The 26,027-nt window shown below is 43.0% G+C and overlaps 1 protein-coding gene and 1 pseudogene across 1 annotated transcript; one reads left to right on the top strand and one right to left on the bottom strand.

Moving 5' to 3' along the window:
- Window positions 1–14,667: 14,667 nt before the first annotated feature.
- On the bottom strand, window positions 14,668–15,057 carry LOC147960108 (uncharacterized). Its single transcript, XM_087533146.1, has one exon. The coding sequence runs from the start codon at window positions 15,055–15,057 to the stop codon at window positions 14,668–14,670; it is 390 nt and encodes a 129-aa protein (XP_087389272.1).
- Window positions 15,058–21,005: 5,948 nt separating this feature from the next.
- Window positions 21,006–22,572, top strand: LOC147960107 (uncharacterized; annotated as a pseudogene).
- The last annotated feature ends 3,455 nt before the right edge of the window (window positions 22,573–26,027 follow it).

Below are 26,027 nucleotides of genomic sequence, written 5' to 3'. Positions count from 1 at the left end.
CGGGTTTGAGAACAATGTAGACATGACCGAGACATGTCTCCGGTCAATAACCAATAGCGGAACCTGGATGCTCATATTGGCTCCCACATATTCTACGAAGATCTTTATCGGTCAGACCGCATAACAACATATGTTGTTCCCTTTGTCATCGGTATGTTACTTGCCCGAGATTCGATCGTCGGTATCTCAATACCTAGTTCAATCTCGTTACCGGCAAGTCTCTTTACTCATTTCGTAATACATCATCTTGCAACTAACTTATTAGTTGCAATGCTTGCAAGGCTTATGTGATGTGCATTACCGAGAGGGCCCAGAGATACCTCTCCGACAATCGGAGTGACAAATCCTAATCTCGAAATACGCCAACCCAACATTTACCTTTTGGAGACACCTGTAGAGCTCCTTTATAATCACCCAGTTACGTTGTGACGTTTGGTAGCAGACAAAGTGTTCCTCCGGCAAACAGGAATTGCATAATCTCATAGTCATAGGAACATGTATAAGTCATGAAGAAAGCAATAGCAACATACTAAATGATCGGGTGCTAAGCTAATGGAATGGGTCATGTCAATCACATCATTCTCCTAATAATGTGATCCCGTTAATCAAATGATAACACATGTCTATGGTTAGGAAACATAACCATCTTTGATTAACGAGCTAGTCAAGTAGAGGCATACTAGTGACGTTTAGTTTGTCTATGTATTCACACAAGTATTATGTTTCCGGATAATACAATTCTAGCATGAATAATAAACATTTATCATGATATAAGAAATAAAATAATAACATTATTATTGCCTCTATTGCATATTTCCTTCAATTGGCTCCCACATATTCTACAAAGATCTTTATCGGTCAAACCGCATAACAACATACGTTGTTCCCTTTGTCATCGGTGTGTTACTTGCCCGAGATTAGATCGTCGGTGTCTCAATACCTAGTTCAATCTCGTTACCGGCAAGTCTCTTTACTCGTTCCGTAATACATTATCCCGCAACTAACTCATTAGTTGCAATGCTTGCAAGGCTTAAGTGATGTGTATTACCGAGTGGGCCCAGAGATACCTCTCCGACAATCAGAGTGACAAATCCTAATCTCAAAATACGCCAACCCAACAAGTACCTTCAGAGACACCTGTAGAGCACCTTTATAATCACCCAGTTACGTTGTGACGTTTGGTAGCACACAAAGTGTTCCTCCGGTAAACGGGAGTTGCATAATCTCATAGTCATAGGAACATATATAAGTCATGAAGAAAGAAATAGCAAAAAACTAAACGATCAATTGCTAAGCTAACAGAATGGGTCAAGTCAATCACATCATTCTCCTAATGATGTGATCCCGTTAATCAAATGACAATTCTTTGTCTATGGCTAGGAAACATAATCATCTTTGATCAACAAGCTAGTCAAGTAGAGGCATACTAGTGACACTCTGTTTGTCTATGTATTCACACATGTATCATGTTTCTGGTTAATACAATTCTAGCATGAATAATAAACATTTATCATGATATAAGGAAAAAAATAATAACTTTATTATTTCCTCTAGGGCATATTTCCTTCAGTCTCCCACTTGCACTATAGTCAATAATCTAGTTCACATCGCCATGTGATTTAACATCAATAGTTCACATCACCATGTGATTAACAACCATAGTTCACATCGTCATGTGACCAACACCCAAAGGGTTTACTAGAGTCAATAATCTAGTTCACATCGCTATGTGATTAATACCCAAAGAGTACTAAGGTGTGATCATGTTTTGCTTGTGAGGGAAGTTTAGTCAACGGGTCTGCCACATTCAGATCCGTATGTATTTTGCAAATTTCTATGTCAACAATGCTCTACACAGAGCTACTCTAGCTAATTGCTCCCACTTTCAATATGTATCCAGATTGAGACTTTGAGTCATCTGGATCAGTGTCAAAACTTGCATCGACGTAACCCTTTACGATGAACCTTTTGTCACCTCCATAATCGAGAAACATACCCTTATTCCACTAAGGATAATTTTGACCAATGTCCAATGATCTACTCCTAGATCACTATTGTACTCCCTTGCCAAACACAGGGCAGGGTATAAAATAGGTCTGGTACACAACATGGTATACTTTATAGAACCTATGGCTGAGGCATAGGGAATGACTTTCATTCTCTCTCTATCTTCTGCCGTGGTCGGGTTTTGAGTCTTACTCAGTTTCACACCTTGTAACACAGGCAAGAACTCTTTCTTTGACTGTTCCATTTTGAACTACTTCAAAATCTTGTCAAGGTATGTACTCATTGAAAAACTTATCAAGCGTCTTGATCTATCTCTATAGATCTTGATGCTCAATATGTAAGCAGCTTCACCGAGGTCTTTCTTTGAAAAACTCCTTTCAAACATTCCTTTATGCTTTGCAGAATAATTCTACATTATCTCCGATCAACAATATGTCATTCACATATACTTATCAGAAATGTTGTAGTGCTCCCACTCACTGTCTTGTAAATACAGGCTTCACCGCAAGTCTGTATAAAACTATATGCTTTGATCAACTTATCAAAGCGTATATTCCAACTCCGAGATGCTTGCACCAGTCCATAGATGGATCGCTAGAGCTTGCATATTTTGTTAGTACCTTTAGGATTGACAAAACCTTCTGGTTGCATCATATACAACTCTTCTTTAATAAATCCATTAAAGAATGCAGTTTTGTTTATCCATTTGCCAAATTTCATAAAATGCGGCAATTGCTAACATGATTCGGACAGACTTAAGCATAGATACGAGTGAGAAACTCTCATCGTAGTCAACACCTTGAACTTGTCAAAAACCTTTTTGCGACAATTCTAGCTTTGTAGATAGTAACACTACTATCAGCGTCCATCTTCCTCTTGAAGATCCATTTAATCTCAATGGCTCGCCGATCATTGGGCAATCAATCAAAGTCCATACTTTGTTCTCATACATGGATCTCATCTCAGATTTCATGGCCTCAAGCCATTTCGCGGAATCTGGGCTCATCATCGCTTCCTCATAGTTCGTAGGTTCATCATGGTCAAGTAACATGACCTCCAGAACAGGATTACCGTACCACTCTGGTGCATATCTCACTCTATTTTACCTACGAGGTTCGGTAGTAACTTGATCTGAAGTTACATGATCATCATCATAAAGCTTCCTCACTAATTGGTGTAGTAGTCACAGGAACAAATTTCTGTGATGAACTACTTTCCAATAAGGGAGCAGGTACAGTTACCTCATCAAGTTCTACTTTCCTCCCAGTCACTTCTTTCGAGAGAAACTCCTTCTCTAGAAAGGATCCATTCTCAGCAACGAATATCTTGCCTTCGGATTTGTGATAGAAGGTGTACCCAACATTTTCTTTTGGGTATCCTATGAAGACGCACTTCTCCGATTTGGGTTTGAGCTTATCAGGTTGAAACTTTTTCACATATGCATTGCAACCTCAAACTTTAAGAAACGACAGCTTAGGTTTCTTGCCAAACCATAGTTCATACGGTGTCGTCTCAACGGATTTAGATGGTGCCCTATTTAACGTGAATGTAGCTGTCTCTAATGCATAAACCCAAAATGATAGTGGTAAATCGGTAAGAGACATCATAGATCGTACCATATCTAATAAAGCACGGTTACGATGTTCGGACACACCGTTACGCTGTGGTGTTCCAGGTGGCATGAGTTTTGTGAAACTATTCCACATTGTTTTAATTGAAGGCCAAACTCATAACTCAAATATTCTACTTCTGCGATCATATCGTAGAAACTTTTATTTTTGTTACGATGATTCTCCACTTCACTCTGAAATTCTTTGAACTTTTCAAATGTTTCAGACTTGTGTTTCATCAAGTAGATATACTCATATCTGCTCAAATCATCTGTGAAGATCAGAAAATAATGATACCTGCCACGAGCCTCAATATTCATCGGACCACATACATCAGTACGTATGATTTCCAACAAATCTTTTGCTCGCTCCATTGTTCCGGAGAATGGAGTCTTAGTCATCTTGCCCATGAGGCATGGTTCGCAAGCATCAACTGATTCATAATCAAGTGATTCCAAAAGCCCATCAGCATGGATTTTCTTCATGCGCTTTACACCAATATGACCTAAACGGCATTGCCACAAATAAGTTGCACTATCATTATTAACTTTGCATCTTTTGGCTTCAATATTATGAAAATGTGTATCACCACGATCGAGATCCAACAAACCATTTTCATTGGGTTTATGACCATAGAAGGTTTTATTCATGTAAACAGAACAATAATTATTCTCTAACTTACACGAATAACAGTATTGCAATAAACATGATCAAATCATATTTATGCTCAACGCAAACACTAAATAGCATTTATTTTAGGTTTAACACTAATCCCAAAAGTATAGAGAGTGTGCGATGATGATCATATCAATCTTGGAACCATTTCCAATACACATCGTCACTTCACCCTTAACTAGTATCTGTTCATTCCACAACTCCCGTTTCGAGTTACTATTCTTAGCAACTGAACTAGTATCAAATACTGAGGATTTGCTATAAACACTAGTAAAGTACACATCAATAACATGTATATCAAATATACCTATGTTCACTTTGCCATCCTTCTTCTCCGCCAATTACTTGGGGTAGTTCCGCTTCCAGTGACCAGTCCCTTTGCAGTAGAAGCACTCAGTTTCAGGCTTAGGTCCAGACTTGGGTTTTTCACTTGAGCAGCAACTTGCTTGCCGTTCTTCTTGAAGTTCCCCTTTCTTCCCTTTGTCCCTTTACTTGAAACTAGTGGTTTTTGTTTACCATCAACACTTGATGCTTTTCTTGATTTCTACCTTTGTCGATTTCAGCATCACGAGGAGCTTGGGAATCGTTTCCGTTATCCCTTGCATATTATAGTTCATCACGAAGTTCTACTAACTTGGTGATGGTGACTAGAGAATTCTGTCAATCACTATTTTATCTGGAAGATTAACTCCCACTTGATTCAAGCGATTGTAGTATCCAGACAATCTAAGCACACGCTCACTGCTTGAGCTATTCTCCTCCATCTTTTAGCTATAGAACTTGTTGGAGACTTCATATCTCTCAATTCGGGTATTTGCTTGAAATATTATCTTCAACTCCTGGAACATCTCATATGTTCCATGACGTTCAAATCGTCTTTGAAGTCCCGATTCTAAGCCGTTAAGCATGGTGCACTAAACTATCAAGTAGTCATCATATTGAGCTAGCCAAACGTTCAGAACGTCTGCATCTGCTCCTGCAATAGGTCTGTCACCTAGCGGTGCATCAAGGACATAATCCTTCTGTGCAGCAATGAGGATAATCCTCAGATCACGGATCCAATCCGCATCATTGCTACTAACATTTTTCAACTTAGTTTTCTCTAGGAACATATAAAAATTAAACGGGGAGCAACATCGCGAGCTATTGATCTAGAACATAGATATGTAATACAACCAGGACTAAGTTCATGATAAATTTAAGTTCAATTAATCATATTACTTAAGAACTCCCACTTAGAAAGACATCCCTCTAATCTTCTAAGTGATCACGTGATCCAAATCAACTAAACCATAACCGATCATCACGTGAAATGGAGTAGTTTTCAATGGTGAACATCACTATGTTGATCATATCTACTATATGATTCACGCTCGACCTTTCGGTCTCAGTGTTCCGAGGCCATATCTGCATATGCTAGGCTCGTCAAGTTTAACCTGAGTATTCTGCGTATGCAAAACTGGCTTGCACCCGTTGTAGATGGACGTAGAGCTTATCACACCCGATCATCACATGGTGTCTGGGCACGACAAACTTTGTCAACGGTGCATACTCAGGGAGAACACTTTTATCTTGAAATTTAGTGAGAGATCATCTTATAATGCTACCGTCAATTAAAGCAAGATAAGATGCATAAAACATCACATGCAATCAAAATATATGACATGATATGGCCATCATCATCTTGTGCCTTTGATCTCCATCTCCAAAACATCGTCATGATTTCCATCATCACCGGCATGACACCATGATCTCCATCATCTTGATCTATATCAATGTGTCGTCACATGGTCGTCTTGCCAACTATTGCTCTTGCAACTATTGCTATCACATAGCGATAATTGTAAAGCAATTATTTGGCGCTTGCATCTTATGCAATAAAGAGACAACCATAAGGCTTCTGCCAGTTGCCGATAACTTCAACAAAACATGATCATCTTATACAACAACTTATATCTCATCACGTCTTGACCATATCACATCACAACATGCCCTGCAAAAACAAGTTATACGTCCTCTACTTTGTTGTTGCAAGTTTTACGTGGCTGCTACGGGCTTAGCAAGAACCATTCTTACCTATGCATCAAAACCACAATGATAGTTTGTCAAGTTGGTGCTGTTTTAAACTTCGCAAGGACCGGGCGTAGCCACACTCGGTTCAACTAAAGTTGGAGAAACTGACACCCGCTAGTCACCTGTGTGCATAGCACGGCGGTAAAACTAGTCTCGCGTAAGCGTACGCGTAATGTCGGTCCGGGACGCTTCATCCAACAATACCGCCGAACCAAAGTGTGACATGCTGGTAAGCAGTATGACTTATATCGCCCATAACTCACTTGTGTTCTACTCGTGCATATTACATCAATGCATAAAATCTGGCTCGGATGCCACTGTTGGGGAACGTAGTAATTTCGAAAAAAATTCCTACGCACATGCAAGATCACGGTGATGCATAGCAACGAGAGGGGAGAGTGTGTCCACGTACCCTCGTAGACCGAAAGCGGAAGCATTAGCACAACGCGGTTGATGTAGTCGCACGTCTTCACGATCCGACCGATCAAGTACCGAACGCACGGCACCTCCGAGTTCAGCACACGTTCAACCCAAGGACGTCCCTCTAACTTCGATCCAGCCGAGTGTTGAGGGAGAGTTTCGTCAGCACGACGGCGTGGTGACGATGTTGATATTCTACCGACGCAGGGCTTCGCCTAAGCACCGCTACAGTATTACCAAGGTGGACTATGGTGGAGTGGGGCACCGCACACGGCTAAGAGACGATCAACTTGATCAACTTGTGTGTCTAGAGGTGCCCCCTGCCCCTGTATATAAAGGAGCAAGGGGGGAGGCGGCCGGCCTAGGAGGAGGGCGCGCCAAGGGGGGAGTCCTACTCCCACCGGGAGTAGAACTCCTTCTTTCCTTGTTAGAGTAGGAGTGAAGGAAAGAGGAGGAGAGGGAGAAGGAAAAGGGGGCTGCACCCCTTGTCTAATTCGGACCAGAGGGGGGGGCAGGCCTCCTTCCTTTTGGCCTATCTCATCTATTCCTGTATGGCCCAATAAGGCCCATATACTCCCCGGCGAATTCCCGTAACTCTCCGGTACTCCGAAAAATACCCGAATCACTCGGAACCTTCCGAAGTCCGAATATAGTCGTCCAATATATTGATCTTTACGTCTCGACCATTTCGAGACTCCTCGTTATGTCCCCGATCTCATCCGGGACTCCAAACTCCTTCGGTACATCAAAACATATAAACTCATAATATAACTGTCATCGTAGCGTCAAACGTGCGGACCCTACGGGTTCGAGAACTATGTAGACATGACCGAGACACGTCTCCGATCAATAACCAATAGTGGAACCTGGATGCTCATATTGGCTCCCACATATTCTACGAAGATCTTTATCGGTCAAACCGCATAACAACATACGTTGTTCCCTTTGTCATCGGTATGTTACTTGCCCGAGATTCGATCGTCGATATCTCAATACCTAGTTCAATCTCATTACCGGCAAGTCTCTTTACTCGTTCCGTAATACATCATCCCGCAACTAACTCATTAGTTGCAATGCTTGCAAGGCTTAAGTGATGTGTATTACCGAGTGGGCCCAGAGATACCTCTCCGACAATCGAAGTGACCAATCATAATCTCGAAATATGCCAACCCAACAAGTACCTTCGGAGACACCTGTAGAGCACCTTTATATTCACCCAGTTACGTTGTGACGTTTGGTAGCACACAAAGTGTTCCTCCGGTAAACGGGAGTTGCATAATCTCATAGTCATAGGAACATGTATAAGTCATGAAGAAAGCAATAGCAACAAACTAAACGATCAAGTGCTAAGCTAACAGAATGGGTCAAGTCAATCACATCATTCTCTTAATGATGTGATACCGTTAATCAAATGACAACTCTTTGTCTATGGCTAGGAAACATAACCATCTTTCATCAACAAGCTAGTCAAGTAGAAGCATACTAGTGACACTCTGTTTGTCTATGTATTCACACATGTATCATGTTTCTGGTTAATACAATTCTAGTATAAATAATAAACATTTATCATGATATAAGGAAATAAATAATAACTTTAAGAGCCACACGTGAATCAACTGGAGACGTACTGGGCTACTTGCTCCAGATCGAATCCATCGCAAGGTCTTGGTCACGCCACCACCAGCATCCTAGCCGATCTGCTTCACCAAAGTCTACCGCCGTCTCACCCTAATCCGCTGCTAACTCTGCCTCCAGCCGCCATGATTATCTACCCGTGCTTGCCTGCACACCGATCTGCTTGTCTAGTCTGGAATGGTGGAAGACATCAAAAACACGGGAGCGTCGTAGTTATCGGCATGGCGCTTGGCCTGTGCAGATCCATCGGGGAGACTAGGAGACATTGACCAGAATAGCAACTCCGAGTACCACTATACTAGTCCCCACGTGAAGCAAACCTCCATTAACTCGCATGGACCTAGGAAAGGATGAAGCAACAAACTGAACAAAAAAATTTGTTTCTTCTTTCTGGTTGATTAGCCAACACATGTATCAAGGAATTTCTTCTTGCTGCGTTCTGCCTAAACCATCGTGCGCTGCCTGCTGGCAATTGTTTCTGTCTGATATGCTGGGTTGCCGATCTAATCTGCCCACTCGGGCCGATGGTGAAATTCTTGCAGGTGTACCATGGAAGTCTACTACTGCTAACTCGTGCTGTCGAGGAAAGAACCGTGGTGATCGCACTTAGCCGTGATCAAGCTGCATGCGCAGGAACCACGAGCGCAATGGAACTATAATACGTGTGTTGCCCGTCAAGGCCTTAGCTATTTTTTCCGGCAGAGTCCACACGGACTGGTAACATTTACTCACATTGCATCCAGATTTCTTTAACTAGTATTCCCTCCGTTCGAAAATACTTGTCATCAAAATGGATAAAAAGAGATGTATCTAGAATTAAAATACATCTACATACATCCCCTTTTCTCCATTTTGATGACAAGTATTTTCGGACGGAGGGATTATTTAGCACGTACAAATTATATGGCTTACAAATTTCATGGTTTGGAAAATTAAGTTCGCGTGCTCACTTTCTGTTGAGGATATTAATTATATCATCGACATGCACAAACCAAAAAAGCTTATAAAGGAAAAATGCCATTGTCTGGAAGGAGGAAATTTATGCTCAGACTCCTGAATTTGTACTAAAGATAATGAACACGGTTATTTTTTATATTATATGTATTGAACTTTGTGATTGTTCTTTCGCTGTTGAATATGAGAGTGAACAGAATGCCTGGAAAATTATGGCATTCTGGAATTCATATTTTCCCCGAAATTTTGAATGCATTCTATAATTGGCATCATTTATTTATGGAGGAAGATGAGGACCACTCCACGGAAAAGTAAATTTGCTCTCACCTGACGTACTGCTACATCTTATATACACTTTGGAATTGGAATTTTTTGCTATGAAACTCCTTTGTGGAGGAAAACTATTATTGTTAAAGAACACTCTGTGAAACTTCAGTGAGAAGGTATTTGATTTATTGTTCTATCTTGGAGACTATTGACTATGTCATTCTATTTGGAAAAGGAAGAGTAAAAATATTGCTCAATGGTAAAATAAGTACACTTCAGGAATATATCTTTTTTAGGTAAAGAGCATGGAACTATTCACCAGTGTAATATACATTGTACACTCCACAATTGAATGGAGGAATTGAGTGTCTTTTATACTCCATTGTTTCTTGTTTTGAAAGAAGCATTGCATAGTGCCATTTGTTGATACCATTCTTCATCTAAAACAGTCACTATTTGTCTTTTAGACTGGAAGGAAATATTCTATTTTGCCAGGAAATTCTCGCTTGCTACAAAGCACACACCAGGAATTTTCTCATGGTTATTCTAGTGGATCAAAGGGTAATCTCTTTTTTTTTGAAAAAGGAAAACTGGTGGAAAGTAGGAAATATTTTTTTATGATCAAGAGTGGAATTATAGACAATCATAGTGGAATATAACCTTGATCCCAATGGAAACTACAAGTGAAACTCTCGATACTAACATGCTTAGGATAAGTGGAAGGAATTAACTTGGAATGTCACCTCTGAATAATTGTTATGTGTTGTTGGGGGATGTCACTCTAAATTTTACAAGAATAACTAATTCTGTTGAGAAGTTTTTTTTCCGTCAATGTCAACTATGGGTGGAAGAATTGCGGGAAGGAATAAACTCAAATGAGGAAGATCATAGTTTGGGAACTTATTATCATACCAAACAACCGCAAGCCTATTGCCTGGCAGTTTTTTTGTAAGGAAATTTGGCTCACTGGAATATTATAATGTCACTATTGCCATTTAGTTCTTTGCACAAAGGGAAATATTCTTTGTAAAAACTCTCTCTCTTGGAATTTTGGGAAAGAGGAACTAATGACATGGTTTGCTAACTGAATACGTTATGTATGGTCTTATAACAAGCTTCACATCAATGGAATAACATGTCATATCATTTTCTAAATGAAGCAAGGAGTTCATCTACAAATGTAAGTGTAAAATATTTTTTGCATTATTATTGTATACATTAACATTGTTTTTTTGTTTGCAATGATAAAATCACGTTGATGGAAGTGAAAGCTTGGTCATGTTTTAACTTTCATATGAAAGGAATGTTTGAAGCTTCCTATGTTTTGGGAGTGGAAATACATAGGGAATGTTTTGAAATATTTTTCAATGGAAAATTGCAAACCTATTAAAGCACCTTTGATGAAGGGACTGACACTCAATGAGGAATTATTTTTTAACTCATGAGGAAAAGGAATGAATAAATGTGGAAGGATAAAAGGATGGTTAAGGGAATCCCACACATCATGATCATGGAAAGTGCATCACAATGTGACATTTATTCTAGAAATTATATTAAAAGTAAACACATTGAGGAAGCTATTACTATATTTACGAGATGAGAAATAAATCCATGTACGCATATTCAATTATTGTTTTTTGTACTAATATGGTGCAGGTTCACTGACCGAACTCAGGAATTTCTTTCAAAACATGGTTACTGATGGAACTTCATCACCTGATTGGATTTGATATTTATTTGGTTTTTGGGAACTTTATTCAAGATGAATATCTTCTATTTGACTCAATGTGGAATTATTCATATTATTGATATATGTGACTGAAAATAACTGATGCGGAATTTCACTTGAGGAAACAAAATACTCAAGGTGCCTATAAAGGTGGAATTACACTCGAGGAAATAATACTCGAGGCGCCGAGGACAGGTGTGCTGGAATAGTTAGGCGGAAACTAAAGGTCTCTAATGATCTTAAGTGTCACAACAAGGAAACATATTGAGGGAAAGTATCACATTTTTAGTGTGGGTTTTTCAACGTAGTGCTAATATGATTGTTGATCCCTTGACTAAGCCTATTAGTCAGGAGGTATTTGGTAAGCATGTTAAGACTATGGGTTTATGAATATTTGAATATCGTTTTGGACAAGTGGGAGATGTTGAAATTATGTGTCCTGCAACTATATTCAAATTACTAGGAGTTAATAATATTCGGAATACCTCATTATGGAATTACTTTACATGATTATCATGGAATTATCACTTCTTGGAACATACTTAAGTTATATGCTTAAGGAAGCTGGTTGATCATCAGTGGAATACAATATACTATTTATATTGGAAAGACTACCAGGGTACAGTGATAATCGGAAGGAGCTAGATCGTATAGTTAGATTACAACCCTAATGTTGATATACATGATTAGAGGAATTTACACTCTATTATGACGCGTTTCTCACAAGCGCATGCTCCGGGGACATAAGGGGTAGGATCCGTTAACAGACAAATATGATCGTGGTTGATAATTTGATCTGGACTCTATCCCGAAAACTAGTGAAAAAAACTACGAATCTTGTATTTGTATAAGAGGTGGACTCTTTGGAAAGACAATATAAGAAGGTCCCTACCCCCTAGCCTCAGATATGCGAATTGTGAGCGACACCACAGATAAACGCAGAGTAATAGGGGATAGACCACACACCCTAAATTTCTAACAATTTCTTGTTATTTGTATCTCATATGTTGCTTTGAAAAACATGAGAAAACTAATCTATAGATGCTAGCAATGGTTTATGTTCAAAGATGCAGATGCAGTTGTTAGATCATTTTTTTTCTTACTCACATCGTTAGTAAAATAGTGATGCCAAGCTTCTGGCATTCTCTGTGACAAGAGAGTGTCACAAAAGCTAAAAGGCAAGTTCTACAGGACGACGGTTCGACCCGCAATGTTGTTTGGCGCTGAGTGTTGGCCAATTAAAAGGCGACATGTTTAACAGTTAGGTGTGGCAGAGATGCGTATGTTGAGATGGATGTGTGGCTACACGAGGAATGATCGAGTCCGGAATGATGATATACGAGATAGAGTTGGGCTAGCACCAATTGAAGAGAAGCTTGTCCAACATCGTCTGAGATGGTTTGGGCATATTCAGTGCATGCCTCCAGAAGCTCCAGTGCATAGCGAACGGCTAAAGTGTGCGGAGAATGTCAAGAAAGGGCGGGTTAGACCGAATTTGAGATGGAAGGAGTCCGTCAAGAGAGACCTGAAGGATTGGAGTATCACCAAAGAGCTAGCTATGGACAAGGGTGCGTGGAAGCTTGTTATCCATGTGCCAGAGCCATGAGTTGGTTGCGAGATCTTATGTGTTTCACCTCTAGCCTACCCCAACTTGTTTGGGACTAAAGGCTTTGTTGTTGTTGTATCGTTAGTAAAACAGTAAAGAAAAACAGTAAGGAAAAATGGTTCTGTTTTTGAAATTAGTGCTCCTTTACTGAATCATGTCTGCCTCTGCTCCTTTACCCTTCAATTTTAATACTCCCTCCATTCACTTTTGTAAGAGATTTTAGACATTTAAAACAACACTTAAAACAGTTCAATTTCAGTTGTAAAATGTGTTACAAAAGTGAACAGAGGAAATACAACTCACGTTTTCAGTTTCATAAAGGATTTTCTCTCTCAAAAGTTTTGTGTTACAAAAGTGAACGGAGGGAGTACAACTCATATTTTCAGTTTCATCAAAGATTTTCTCTCTCAAAAGTTTTATGCAGGACTTGGTGATGTAATAGCGGTCAGATTCATACACACAATCCTGGGGCAAGAAAGCATCCGACCTTCTCTGGAATTGTTACTTGCTTGCTTCTTCATTAAATGCCAAAATAAGTTTCTTGGCAGTACTTCCTTTTTTTCAGATTCTGTTCAACAATTGTAGCTTGGGAATTGCAGGTCATATCTGAAGATTTACCTACTATTATTTCTGGTGTTTCATCCCCCAAGTCTATGATGCCTGAAACTTTAAATGTGCGTGCTTCACATTTTATTTTGTAAAAAATACCTAAAATATTTCCTACAAAATGGTTGGATGTCATTGCCATTGCTAATGCTATAATTCTTATTGGTACGGATCATCATGCTTATTTTTTTTGCAAATAAAATCGAAACATGATCATTAGTTACTATATTTCTTCAGACATGCACCGGATAAAAGCCCTATGAAAAATGTCAAATTCTTTTCTTATTTTCTATATTATAATACGAGTATAGTTTGATGTACAACTGTAGTTAGTTGTTGGGCTTTTGCCAAAGCGACTATTTTTACATTTTAACAAAGTTACATTTTTAGGGGAACAATTAGTTATTCCTTTTCTTGAATATTATGCTTTATAGATCACATCATATGATTAATTCATATTCGCATGATTACATCTTTAGAGATATCACTTGCAGGTTGTGTTTAGTCATACTGTACGCTGGATCACCGCACGTCATGGAGATCTTTTTTTTTGAAGGAAACACAGGAGCGGCTGACAGACAAATTATACATGGATCTACAGAAGAATCTGCAGACTAAAGAAAAGAAAAAGAAGAAACGCGAGCGGCATGGCGACTACTTGTGGGATACAAGGTGGCTAGCTCCAGCCACAACCCAACATCGAACCTCGTCCGTGATCAGACCCAAGACCACCATGGTGATGGATTCCATGGAGCGAAAGATCCTAGCATTCCTCTCCCGCCGCATGAACTAGATGATCGCCAAAGCCAGCGAGCGCGCCTTGGCCGCCGAGGCACTCGAGCTTGAGAGCCCTTCCAGCCAAGCCGTGAGCGAGGTGGGCTGCAGCCAGCTGGCAGGGTTGAATTCTGGCGCGTTGAATTTCACTGACGCCAAGGCCCAGAGAGATCGCGACCACGGGCAAGAGATGAAGATGTGCTTGGCCGTCTCCAGGTTTCGCCGACAAAGGGGGCAGAAGTAGCAGTTTGGCCATTGCCTGGCCAAGAGGCGATCCGCCGTGAGCAGCCGATTTTGGCCAAAGAGCCAGGCTAGTAGGCGCATCTTAGCCGGAGCCCAAGCCCTCCAGACCAGCAGATGGAGGGCTGACGCCGTTGAGCCCAAAAATGGAGGGAGTATGCCGAGGTGACAGAGAACACCCAGCTCGCCGTGGGGCACCATGTGAAAGAGTCCGGGGTGGCCGGGGACAGAGTGATCCCCGAGACGCCAGCCCAGAGCGCCATGAATTCGAGCAGGGCAGCTGCCGTAATGCGGCCCCTGACGTCGAGCACCCATCTGTTGTTTGTCAAAGCTTCCTTCACAGTGCGGAACTTTTGCCGTGACACCGCGAACACCGCCGGCGCTAGAAGGAAAGGAGCACGGCCCTCTAACCAGCTGTCGAACCAGAAGCTTGCACGGGTGCCCCCTCCCACCGAGGCCATCGTGGCGGCCGCAAAGATGCGTCTGTCAGCGATCGAGCACGGCACCGGGAGCCCAAGCCACAGCCTAGATGGTGAGGTGCGTTCAAGCCAGAGCCAACGAAGCCGGAGAGAGGTCCCAAATTTTTGTAGATCGATGATGCCCAGCCCACCCAGCTCCTTGGGCCTACAGATTTTACCCCAAGCAACCTTGCAGTGGCCACCATGACAAGTCTCATTGGCCCTCCAGAGCCAGGCGCAGCGCAAACGATCGATTTTGGCGCGAGCCCATGCTGGCAGCTCGAAGATAGATATCTAGTAGGTTGTGAAGGCTGACAGAACTGCGTTAAGCAGGACAAGGCGGCCAGCTGCCGCGAACAGCCTGATCTTCCAGAAACCCAGCCTAGCCCTGAGCTTGTCGATAAGCGGCTGGACGTCGATCTTCCGTAGATTTCGTAGGGATAGCGGGAGTCCCAGGAATTTGCACGGGAGACTGGAGATGGTCGCGCCCAGCGGGCGAACGATCTCCGCCACATCAAGGCCTCCGCAGCCGATGGGAATGACCGCACTCTTCGCGAAATTAACTTTCAGGCCTGAGACATGGCCAAAAGCGCTCAGCAGAGATCGGACGACTGCCATTTCTGTGCGGACCGGGTTGACGAAGAAAGTCACGTGGTCGGCATAAATGGCCGAGCGCAAGCTGGGGATGCGGCCTCGGAGAGAGGAGAGGGCCCCAGCCTGCACCACCTTGCTGAACATTTGCTGTAGAGGCTCCATGGCCAAGATGAAGAGGAAAGGCGAGATTGGATCGCCCTGGCGTAGACCGCAACGGTGCAGGATCGCAGAGCCGGGCATGCCATTTACGAGCACTTTGGAGGTGGCCGTTGACAGGAGCATGTCCATCCACTCATGCCAGCGCGAGCCAAAACCCCGAGCACGAAGCATGTCCAGCAGGTAGGTCCAGGACACAGTGTCGAAAGTTTTTGCGATGTCAAGTTTAACCAGGAGCATTGGTCTCTTCGTCCGGTGATAATGTCTGGCCAACCCACGTACGAACAGGAAGTTTTCTTGGATATGTTGACCGCGAAGGAAAGCACTCTGCCCCGGTCTGATGAGCTCGCTGACGACTTCATGGAGATCTCGTTGTGCCATTTTCTTTTGCTGGCATCTCAAGGTAATTTTTTAGTGGTCACTTAATTTATATTTTTTTACAGTAATGATAATGATATGCAAAAGAAGAACTCAATGGAACGAAAGTTATGTGCCTTTTGTTTATTATTTTTGTAATAAAAGTTTAACCATAATAGTTTGCTACGGGGCAGTAGGAGCCAGTTATGCTCCTCTTTTGCAAAATATAAGGTACACATTGGACTGTCATGCGTATTTAGTTTGTTTTGCTTTCTTGTTCTGATTTCTATTTTGATATAAATATGGATGTGTAAAATCACAAGTATCTTATCCAGCTATCCACAATGTATTGTAGATGGCAATATTGAAAGGCTTTAGTAAAATTTCGTGGGGTGGCGGGTTTTGTGTTGGCACAAAGTGTTGGAGATAACATGCCGGATAGTCTGGACAAGCACATTTTCCTCTTTTATATGGGTTTGATTTAGTGAGCACGGACCGTCCAAACGGTTGGATTTTGGGGAGCTCATTGATGTCCAAACACGTCAAACGTATGACGAAGAAATGAGATTCGACGGTGAAAACCACATTAATTATCCCATTTAAATGGATTATAGCCCGTAGCGACGCACGGGCGTTCTACTAGTATATATATACTCGTAACAGCTAATTATTCAAGAGTTTTCTAAAAAAAGAATCATTCAACATATCTCAACAAAAAACAGCTAATCGTTGAACATATTTTCGTCCCACGCGGTGCTCCGCCTCTCCCTGAGCCTCTTCAGATACACAGCCATAAACCTCCAAATGAATTCATCATGCCCGCGACAGAACGCGGACAGCTCCTTGACGCCACGGCTTGCCAGGGCTTGGGCTTCAACGTGCCGGGACAGAGCGGCTAGAGCCCTGATGTAGATCGCGTACGCATGCGGATCCATGGAAAAGGTCGCGAGGAGCGCCTCGCCGACGGCCCGGACGCGCTCCACCCCGCCGCCGTTGTTGATCTCGAACTTCAAGTAAGTACTCCAGCCTGACTTGGACCTGAGGAAGCCGCCTCCTTGGGCCTGCGCCCACCGCGCCCATCGCTGGAGCGCACGCCGCTGGTTGTCGACGTCGCCGAACTCGCGCTCCCTCCAGAACCAGTCCCACATGTAAGTCTCTCCATCGGGAATTGCGGCGAGAAGTCGCTCGTAGACGGCACGAGCGGCCTCGATTCCGCCGCCCTCCTCCAGCTCGAACCTGACGAAGCGGCGCCACAGCTCGCCGTTCCCCGGGTCGGCCGCCGTGCCAGACTCGAATTCCGCTCGCTTCGCCTCAGCGGACATCGCTGTGATCGCTTCACCTGCCATCAACGTGTCTCGTCTGGTCGATCAGTCGTCGAGCCTTGTTTGTGCGACCTTTTTTGTATGGCACGTCGTTGCTATTTATATGTTGATGATGTTTCCTTTCCATCGCTAGGCAGGTGCGTCCAATTCCACTTCAGATCGGATTCGGGGGGCTACGTGCGACTCGGAGCTAATTTCCGCGTCCTTAGTCGGGTCGGATCCTTAGTGTATCAGACCATGTTCATAAATACTTGGCAAATGATCGTAGAAGGGGACGCGTCAATAATTTATTCTCCTCAGGTGGGATCCCTTGTTGTGATCATAAATACTTGGCAAATGATCGTAGAAGGGGAAGAGGGCGCAGCTAAATCTATGGGCAAATGATTTAGTGGGTTAATTTTTTCTCTAAACCCCTCCAAAAATGTACATGTGCATATTCTTTATTCCTTTTCCAGGTGTCATAGCTGGAGATATGTGGTAGTTGCCCAAGAAAAACAATGGAGTTGTTCGGAATACTCCATAGAGTTGCCCGCTAAATCACATCATCGGGATCACAGGCATAAGCAAGATTGGGGAGGGGGGCTTGGCTGCCTTTACCGTGTGTGTTTTCTTCTATACCACTACCTAGTCGTCCGAGGAAAACATTAGAGTCTTTTAGAAAACTCCATAGAGTTGCCCGCTTATCATATCATCGGGATCACGTGCACCCAACGAAACTAGAAGGAAGTTGCTTATTTTAAAGTGGTAGGACATAATCATTTTCTTTACATTTTTTTGTAAAACAAAAAACAGTTCATAAGTTTGTGTGGACAAAGTTTGTTCATATTTTGCATTGAACAAGCTTCTTATATTTTTGCATAGACAAAGTTGCTTGCTTATAGCACACATGATAGTTGCTTTAAATCGGTGTGCTCGACGCTGGGAGAAGGGACACATGTGTAAGAGGGATGCAAGGCTTAGGTAGTGTTCATTGTAGAGGAGGTCGCGATGAACGTGATTCAATACACGTCCGGAAAAAAACGGACATGATAGACATAGTCCTGCGTCAGGGCCGTCAGATCGGTCGTTCCGGCTCCAGGCCAATGGTGCCAATGAGCAGTATGCTAGGTGGCATGCGGGCAGATTGGACGACGAGATAGCGCTCGATACTTTATGAGGACGATTAGGTCGACGAGGTATTGGCGACGGGCGGCGGCACAATAAGGTACGGAATCACGAGCAATCACACACGATTCAAGAAGGCATAGCAAAGCAAAAAACAGCAAGCTAGCACATGCAAGTGCTAGACATCAACGCACCAGCAACTTTGCCATGCACACATACGTGCAGGCTAGTTGTTGTCGATGGGGTGGGTGGGAGCGCTGGTTGTGATTGCTAGGTACGCATGTATCTCGTGGAGCAGTATTCTAGTCGGGTTTTTTTCGGAGCTACTTTAAAATATGTCATCCTCGGGATAAAAATGCCATGAACAAAAAATAAAATAAAAAACCCGAATGCTCAATCGTGTAGCTGCACGATTTTGCGATCGCAAGCGCACGCGACTCAGCCATGCGATCCGGTGGATCTCGCGCGGGTGGAACCAATCAGGCCGCAGCGTCCCGACAGAGGAAAAAGTCTAAAATAAACCCTGAACTCGTAGACCCTAGCTAAATCGAACCCTCAACTCATAATCCCGGTAATCAGCACTCAACTCTCTAATCTCGGTCCAAAATGAACCCTGAGCCCACTTCCAAACAGGGATTGATGAGGTGGCAGACCAAAGCTGGGATCGGTGGGTGTTGGGCGCGTTGCGGAGAGAAGTTGGGCCGGCCCATAAGGCCTAGAGCGCATCCCTGCTCTTAATCAGAGCTAGCCCACGCAAGGGGAAGTCCATCCCCACTCGTGGCGTCCCCTGAAATTCCCCTGCTCGAGCGGCTGCAATGGTGACGGGCGGGTGATCGGCTCCGGCGACAGCGATCGTGACGGCTTGACGACGAGCGGCGTCAAAGGTACGGTCTCCGACCTCCTCCTCCTCCTATGGCTGCAATTGAAGCTCTGACTGCATTGTTATTGTTAGGGTTTCAAAGAGAAAAATTGGGGCTTTTCTGTGATTACAGAGTTAGGGTTTTCGGCAATTTTCTGTTCGTTTTTGTCAGTCCAATTGCTCGGATTAGCACAATGTAGTGATATACTCTTGTTTGTTGCAGCTCAATCATGGACCCTAGTGAGATTTTGAATGTCAGATTTCATTTTGGGGGCCAGTTCATCCACATTGGTCCTGTTTTGGATTATGTGGGGGGAGATGAAGCAATTTCATTGATTGAGAGGGACAAGTTGTCATTGTTTGAAGTTCAAGGGCATTTGAAAGACCATCTGGAGTTCAAGGAATCGATGAAGTTGTATTTTCATGTGCCTGGGAAAGAACTAGCTGATGGTTTGAGGTTTTTGTTTGATGACAGTGGTTGTGCTAGCATGTCAGACTACATTTGTGTTGGAGATGTAGCTGATATTTATGTGGAATACCATGGGGAGCAGGACAGTGAGAGTAGAAGCAGTGCTAGTGACTATGAGAATGAGATTGTTGATGTTGATATGGATGATGATGAAGCTGAAGAACCTGACATGGTCATTACTGCAGAACCATATGATAATGGTGTGCTCACTCAAATGAACAACATCCAATTTGAGCAGCCTAGGGCAAGCAAAACCACAGTGGCAAATGAGGTTGATGAAGTGGCAGGAATTCAGTTGGTATTTTCTCAAATATGCAGTCTAGATGAAGTGCCAGATGCAGTGCATTTTCAGAGCAATTTGAGGACAGATGAAGTGAACTTTCAGAGGAATGTGAGGACAGAGAAAGTGAAGGTTCAGAGCAACAATCCACCAGATCAAGTGAATGTTGAGAGCAACAATGCAGTTTCAGCTAGTGATTCTGAAGAAGATACAGAGTACATACCACACAGTGAGGACAGTGGAGAAAATTCAGAGGTTGTTGAGCTCAGAAGGCATGCTAGAAAATTTAAGAAGAGGATGAGAGATACAAAGAGTTGGCTTGCAGGTGATTCAACAGCTCCTATTTCTATTGACTTAATTGCAAATATGGAAGATCAATTATAGGGAGAGGAGAAACAGTGGGGCTATGACTCATTTGATGAGGATTATTCTTACGATGAAGATTCTGATGGGCACATGGTGAGGAGGAAGAGCCAGTATCCAAGATACAATAATGACTCAGAAATTCCACACTTTGCATTGACAATGGTATTCAGGAGAAAGAATCAGCTTGTGAAAGCATCGAAGAAATAGGGAATTGTGACCAAAAAAAGCATTGTGTTCTTGAAGTCAGAGAGTAACAGAGTTAGGGCTAAGTGTGGATGGCCTGGCTGCCCTTGGCTTATTTATGGAGCCAAAACCTGAAGAACAAGCATGTTTCAAATCATAACATTTAATGATGAGCACCACTGTGCACAAAACAGGGAGAACAGACTTGTGACAGCTAAGGTTATTGCTGAAAGATATGAGCACTTCATTTTAGCTAATCCAATGTGGAAAATTGAGAGCATGAAAGCAACAGTTCTTCAGGACATGTTTGCTGATGTATCAACTTCTAAGTGCAAGCATGCAAAGAAGCTTGTCATGGACAAGTTAAGGGCTGGAATGAAGAATGAATACACCAGGGTTTTTGATTATCAGCTGGAGCTACTTAGAAGTAATCCTGGAAGCACTGTTGCAGTCTGTTTGGATCCAACAAACATGGAACAGAACATATTTCAGAGTTTCTATGTCTGCTTTAATGCACTGAAGTTGGGTTTAAGGCTGGTTGCAGGAAAGTGATTGGTTTAGATGGTTGTTTTCTTAAAGGTGCTGTCAAAGGAGAGCTATTGTGTGCTGTTGCAAGAGATGCAAACAATCAAATGTATCTAGTGGCATGGGCAGTTGTTGAGAGGGAAACTAATGATACATGGAAGTGGTTCATTGCCCTGCTTATTAAAGATCTTGAGATTAATGACAATGGAGCTGGCTGGGTGTTCATTTCAGATCAGCAGAAGGGACTGATAAATGCAATGAAGGATTATTTGCCAAATGCAGAGCACATAATGTGTGCTAGGCATATCTATGCCAACTGGAGGAAGAAGCATAGGGAACATCAGTGGCAGAAGAAGTTTTGGGCAGTTGCCAAAGCAGCAAACAAGCAGGACTTCAACTACTATAAAGCAAAGCTTGCCCAAGAAACTACAGAAGGTGCAAAAGACATCATGAGAACAGAGCTAGTGCGCTGGGTAAGGGCTTTTTTCCAGTGGGATCCAATTGTGAGTCAGTTGATAATAATTTGTGTGAATCCTTCAATCATGCAATTGTTGAAGCAAGGTTTTATCCAATAATTTCAATGCAAGAAAAAATAAGGAAAAAGGTTATGGTTAGAATTCAGGAACAAAGGGAAAAATGTCAGAACTTCCATGGAAAAATATGTCTAAGTGCATTCAAGAAATTGAAGAGCAGCATAGCAAGGACCCAATTCATGGAAATACTTTGGAATGGCAAAGATGAATTTGAAGTGAAACTTGTCACTGGGGAAAAAGGCAGTACACAGTGAGTCTTGACAACTAGACATGTTCATGTGGCTACTTCTAGCTACCAGGTCTACCTTGTTCTCATGCAATAACAACTATCTACAAGTGTGGAAAAAAAGTGGAAGATTTCATTGCCCCTTGCTATTTTGTTGATGTTTTCAACAAAATTTATGAACATTGTTTGATGCCTGTGGAAGGTGAGGAAATGTGGCCAGTTTCTGAGAAACCTAGGCCTCAAGCTCCAGCATATGCAACCATACCAGATAGCATGCCAGGCAGGCCTAAGAATAATGATAGAAGGAGAGAAGAAAGTGAGAAACCTAAGCCTAGCAAAAAAATGACCAAGCATGGCACTGTAATTATTTGCTCAATGTGTGGCACTGCTGGACACAACAAAACAGGTTGCAAGCAAAACCCAGAGAGAGGCAAGAAGAAGAATGCACACCTTAAGAAGACTACCAAAAAAGGGACACATTAAAGGTGAGTTTTATTTTTTTCATGCATTTCTCTGCATTTAACATGTTTTGTAGGGATTTTAGATGTCATTTATTAGTTTTAGATGATTTCCTGAAATTTAGATGATTTAAGTTGGTTCTCTGCAATTTAAATTATCTAAGTTAAAATCACTTCAAATATTTTGACATGTAGCAAACTGGAGCTAGTGCACCTACATCATCTGCACCAGCTACTACCCTAAGAAGAGCATCTGCACCTGCTACTGGCCCAGGAACAACATTTGCACCAGCTACTGCCCCAGCAAGAACTTTTGCAACAGCTACTTCCCAAGCAAGAGCCTCTACACCAGCCACTGGCCAAGCAAGAGCATCTGCAGCAGCCACTGCCCCAGGAAGAGCATCTGCACTAGCCACTGGCCAAGCAAGAGCATCTGCATTTAAGCCCCCAAGAGCAAGAGCTGGCCAAACAAGTGCACAACCTGGGCCATCTACTGGCTATAAGAGAAAGAGAGCTCCTGCATCATCTATTCCCAGCTTCAAGTACTTTACTACTAGTGGCAATGTGTAATCTTGTCTAGTTTCATTTGTTGCAAACATTAAGGTTGTGTTGCAACAGAAATCTTTTGCAATGCCAGGCATATTCAGGCTATGGTCCTAGCTTTTGTAATCTATTTGCAAATATGGATTTGATGTTGCAGATTCTATCTACTTATAATGTCAGAGATATTTGCTATAATTTTCTTATGATGTTGTTTGCAAATGCTCAGGGTAAATGATATTTGCTATAATTTTCTTATTACAATTGGCAGCAAATGCAAATGCTATCTTATATTGTGTACATTCCAATGATCAGAGAAGTAATATATAACTTGGTTGCAATTGACTGCCAGATCACAAATTTCATTCCATACATTGCATTTCAAACAGAGTTCCACAACTTGACAGATAATTGGAATGATCCATACAGATAATTGGAATGACAGATAATTGCGTTGCATACAAGATCCATACAATTCGCACATGCATACACTTGTGAGATCACATGAACTTGACATTCAGTTCACTACAAATTTCCTTAGCACTAAACCAAGCACAAAGACAATCAAGACAAATATCACATTCATATACTTGCTCTTCATTGCATCCATTTCTGCATTCTTTAACCTCAACTGCTCTTGCAGAGACACAACCAGCATTTCACCTCCTGCTTCATATTCACTCATAGCCACAACTCTGAATGCATCTTCAGTTCGCGCAACAGTACCTCCACCCTTCAACCTCCACACCTCATCTCTCAAATCTCCAATTAAGTCACTAAAAAACTTTGGCAACGGATCATCATGCCATTCAGCATACCCACAACCACCATGCTACGCAATTGAACAAAAGAAATAAATCAGATTGAGGGGATGAGGAAGAACAGAAGAATGAGCAGAAAAATTGGGGCTAACCATTGCATTGACGCACGCGTAATACCTCCTCCCCGGGTTCTGACGGCTCCAAGAAATCCATCTCGGTGCTTTTCGCCGTGGATTGCAGTGGCATAACTTCACCGGCTCGTACGCCATAGGCTGCTCACGGTAGCGCACCGATGACCTCGCATCTGTGTCCCTCCTTCCCGACGCTCACCGGAATCCAGGAGCAGAAGAACCGCCTGATGACCATGACATCGCAGTGTCCGCCGGCGCCGCCGCACAAATCGCCCACTCCTCTCTCCCTGGCCGCCGCCGAGCTAACCCTAGTTGTGCTGAGGAATTCCCCAATCGATTTGGATCGGGATATATCCCACCCACACGCGCACCGGTCAGCTGGCCCACCTGACAGAAGAATCCCGGTTGACTATGCCATGTCAGTGTTTTCCTGCCCAAATCGACTGCAGGGTTCATTTTGGACCAGGATTAGAGAGTTGAGAGTGCTGATTACCAGGATTAGGAGTTGAGGGTTCGATTTAGCTAGGGTCTATGAGTTCTGGGTTTATTTTGGACTTTTTCCCCGACAGAGGTGGCAGCAGGAGGCAGAACGGGTGCGACGTCTAGTGTTGGGGCCCACATCCTTTATTTCCAGGCGAAACCGCCCGCACGCCAGACTGCAAATGTAAACAGTGACTACAATCCTAACTCGGATTGAAAAGACATCTTGCAAGCTGTTCACAACTCTTCCTTAAATAAACTAAAATTTTGCGTTTGTTATGTTTTCAGATTCTGGAAGGTCCTTTTTAGAGTCATGAGTCATGTGATGCTGTGAGGGCTTCTTGGAGAGACGAGTACGAGGCTTGTGATGATGTAAGGGTTGCTTTTCAATTGCTTAGTTTAATTAACTATTCAACATTACTTTCATAACCTCTCTGCACCTTCAGTTTTCTATGGTTTTGCAGACATCACAAAATGGCTGCAAAAAAATTCTTCAAAAGGTTAACTTTAATAGGATATTCTCTAATTTTATCATTGAGGCTAGAGATGTCAATTTGGGGAAATAACATTGGTTTTACTAATTGAAATCTTGTTTCGGTGTAGGAACCTTTACCATCTCTACCGCATGAGTTTGAAAACAAAATTATGAAAGACAAGGCAAAAGTAATATGACTTGTGAGCTGTTATATTTCTACTTGATTTGAGTCCTCACTTGTTTGCTACGTATTCTCATCTATTGCGTGCGTTTCTGCATAAGCTTTCGGCTAATTACTCTGAATATCGGAAAGTACCTGGAGACGGGAGTTGCTTTTTTTAGAGAAGGAGGCTGACCCCTGGCCTCTGCATCTGGGAGATGCATGCTGCCATTTTATTGATTATTCTCGAGGACTCTACACATTAGAACAACAATATGCCTGAATCCACCATCTTGGTAACATCTGCCGCTACTCCTATCCATATGATGAAGGGGTGCAAGCTGGGCCACATACCCAGACCTCTCATTTAAGCCTGACATCTAAAGCCGGAGGCCCCGACCGAGCCATCTACTGGGTCTGGGGCACAAACCGGTCCGATGCACTAACATGTGTCATCGCCGCCATCTTCCACCGGTCCATCTTCAGAGCAGATTGAGGTGTCAACCTTGGCAGGTCCTTTGCCATCGACGCCACCACGACGCCAAACGACGACCTCCAGCTACGCGAGCCTTAGAAGGTCCTCCGCCATGGATGCCACCATGATGCCAAACGACGACCTCCACCTCCGCGAGTCCATCTCCAAGCAACAGACATAGATCCATGCTAGGATAGGTCCGCACCACTGCCGTCGCCCACCACCCACAAGCGCCACCCAACCCCACGGTTCCCAAAGCGGCGCCTTCAAGAAGGGAATGACGCCATGAGCGCCGCCGCCACCCAACAAAGTTAGGGCTTTCGCCCGGGAGACCTAGGGGAAGGGGAAGTGAGGATATCAGTCCATACAGATGCCTCCAAGGAGGGGAACATCACCCTCAGGCGTCGTCGTCGGCGCGACCGATCATGTCCGACCAGGGATTTCGCCCGAACTAGATCCCTGCCACCAGCAGCGCCTCTTGTACATAACCGGCGACCAAGGGAAGCACGGCCCGACCAG

Source organism: Triticum urartu, chromosome 7A (genome assembly GCF_056163025.1).
Source record: "Triticum urartu cultivar PI428250 chromosome 7A, HENAU_Tu73, whole genome shotgun sequence".
Classification (NCBI taxonomy): domain Eukaryota; kingdom Viridiplantae; phylum Streptophyta; class Magnoliopsida; order Poales; family Poaceae; genus Triticum; species Triticum urartu.
The sequence above is the reverse complement of the archived record's forward strand: the minus strand, read 5'-3'. Positions and strand labels throughout refer to the sequence as shown.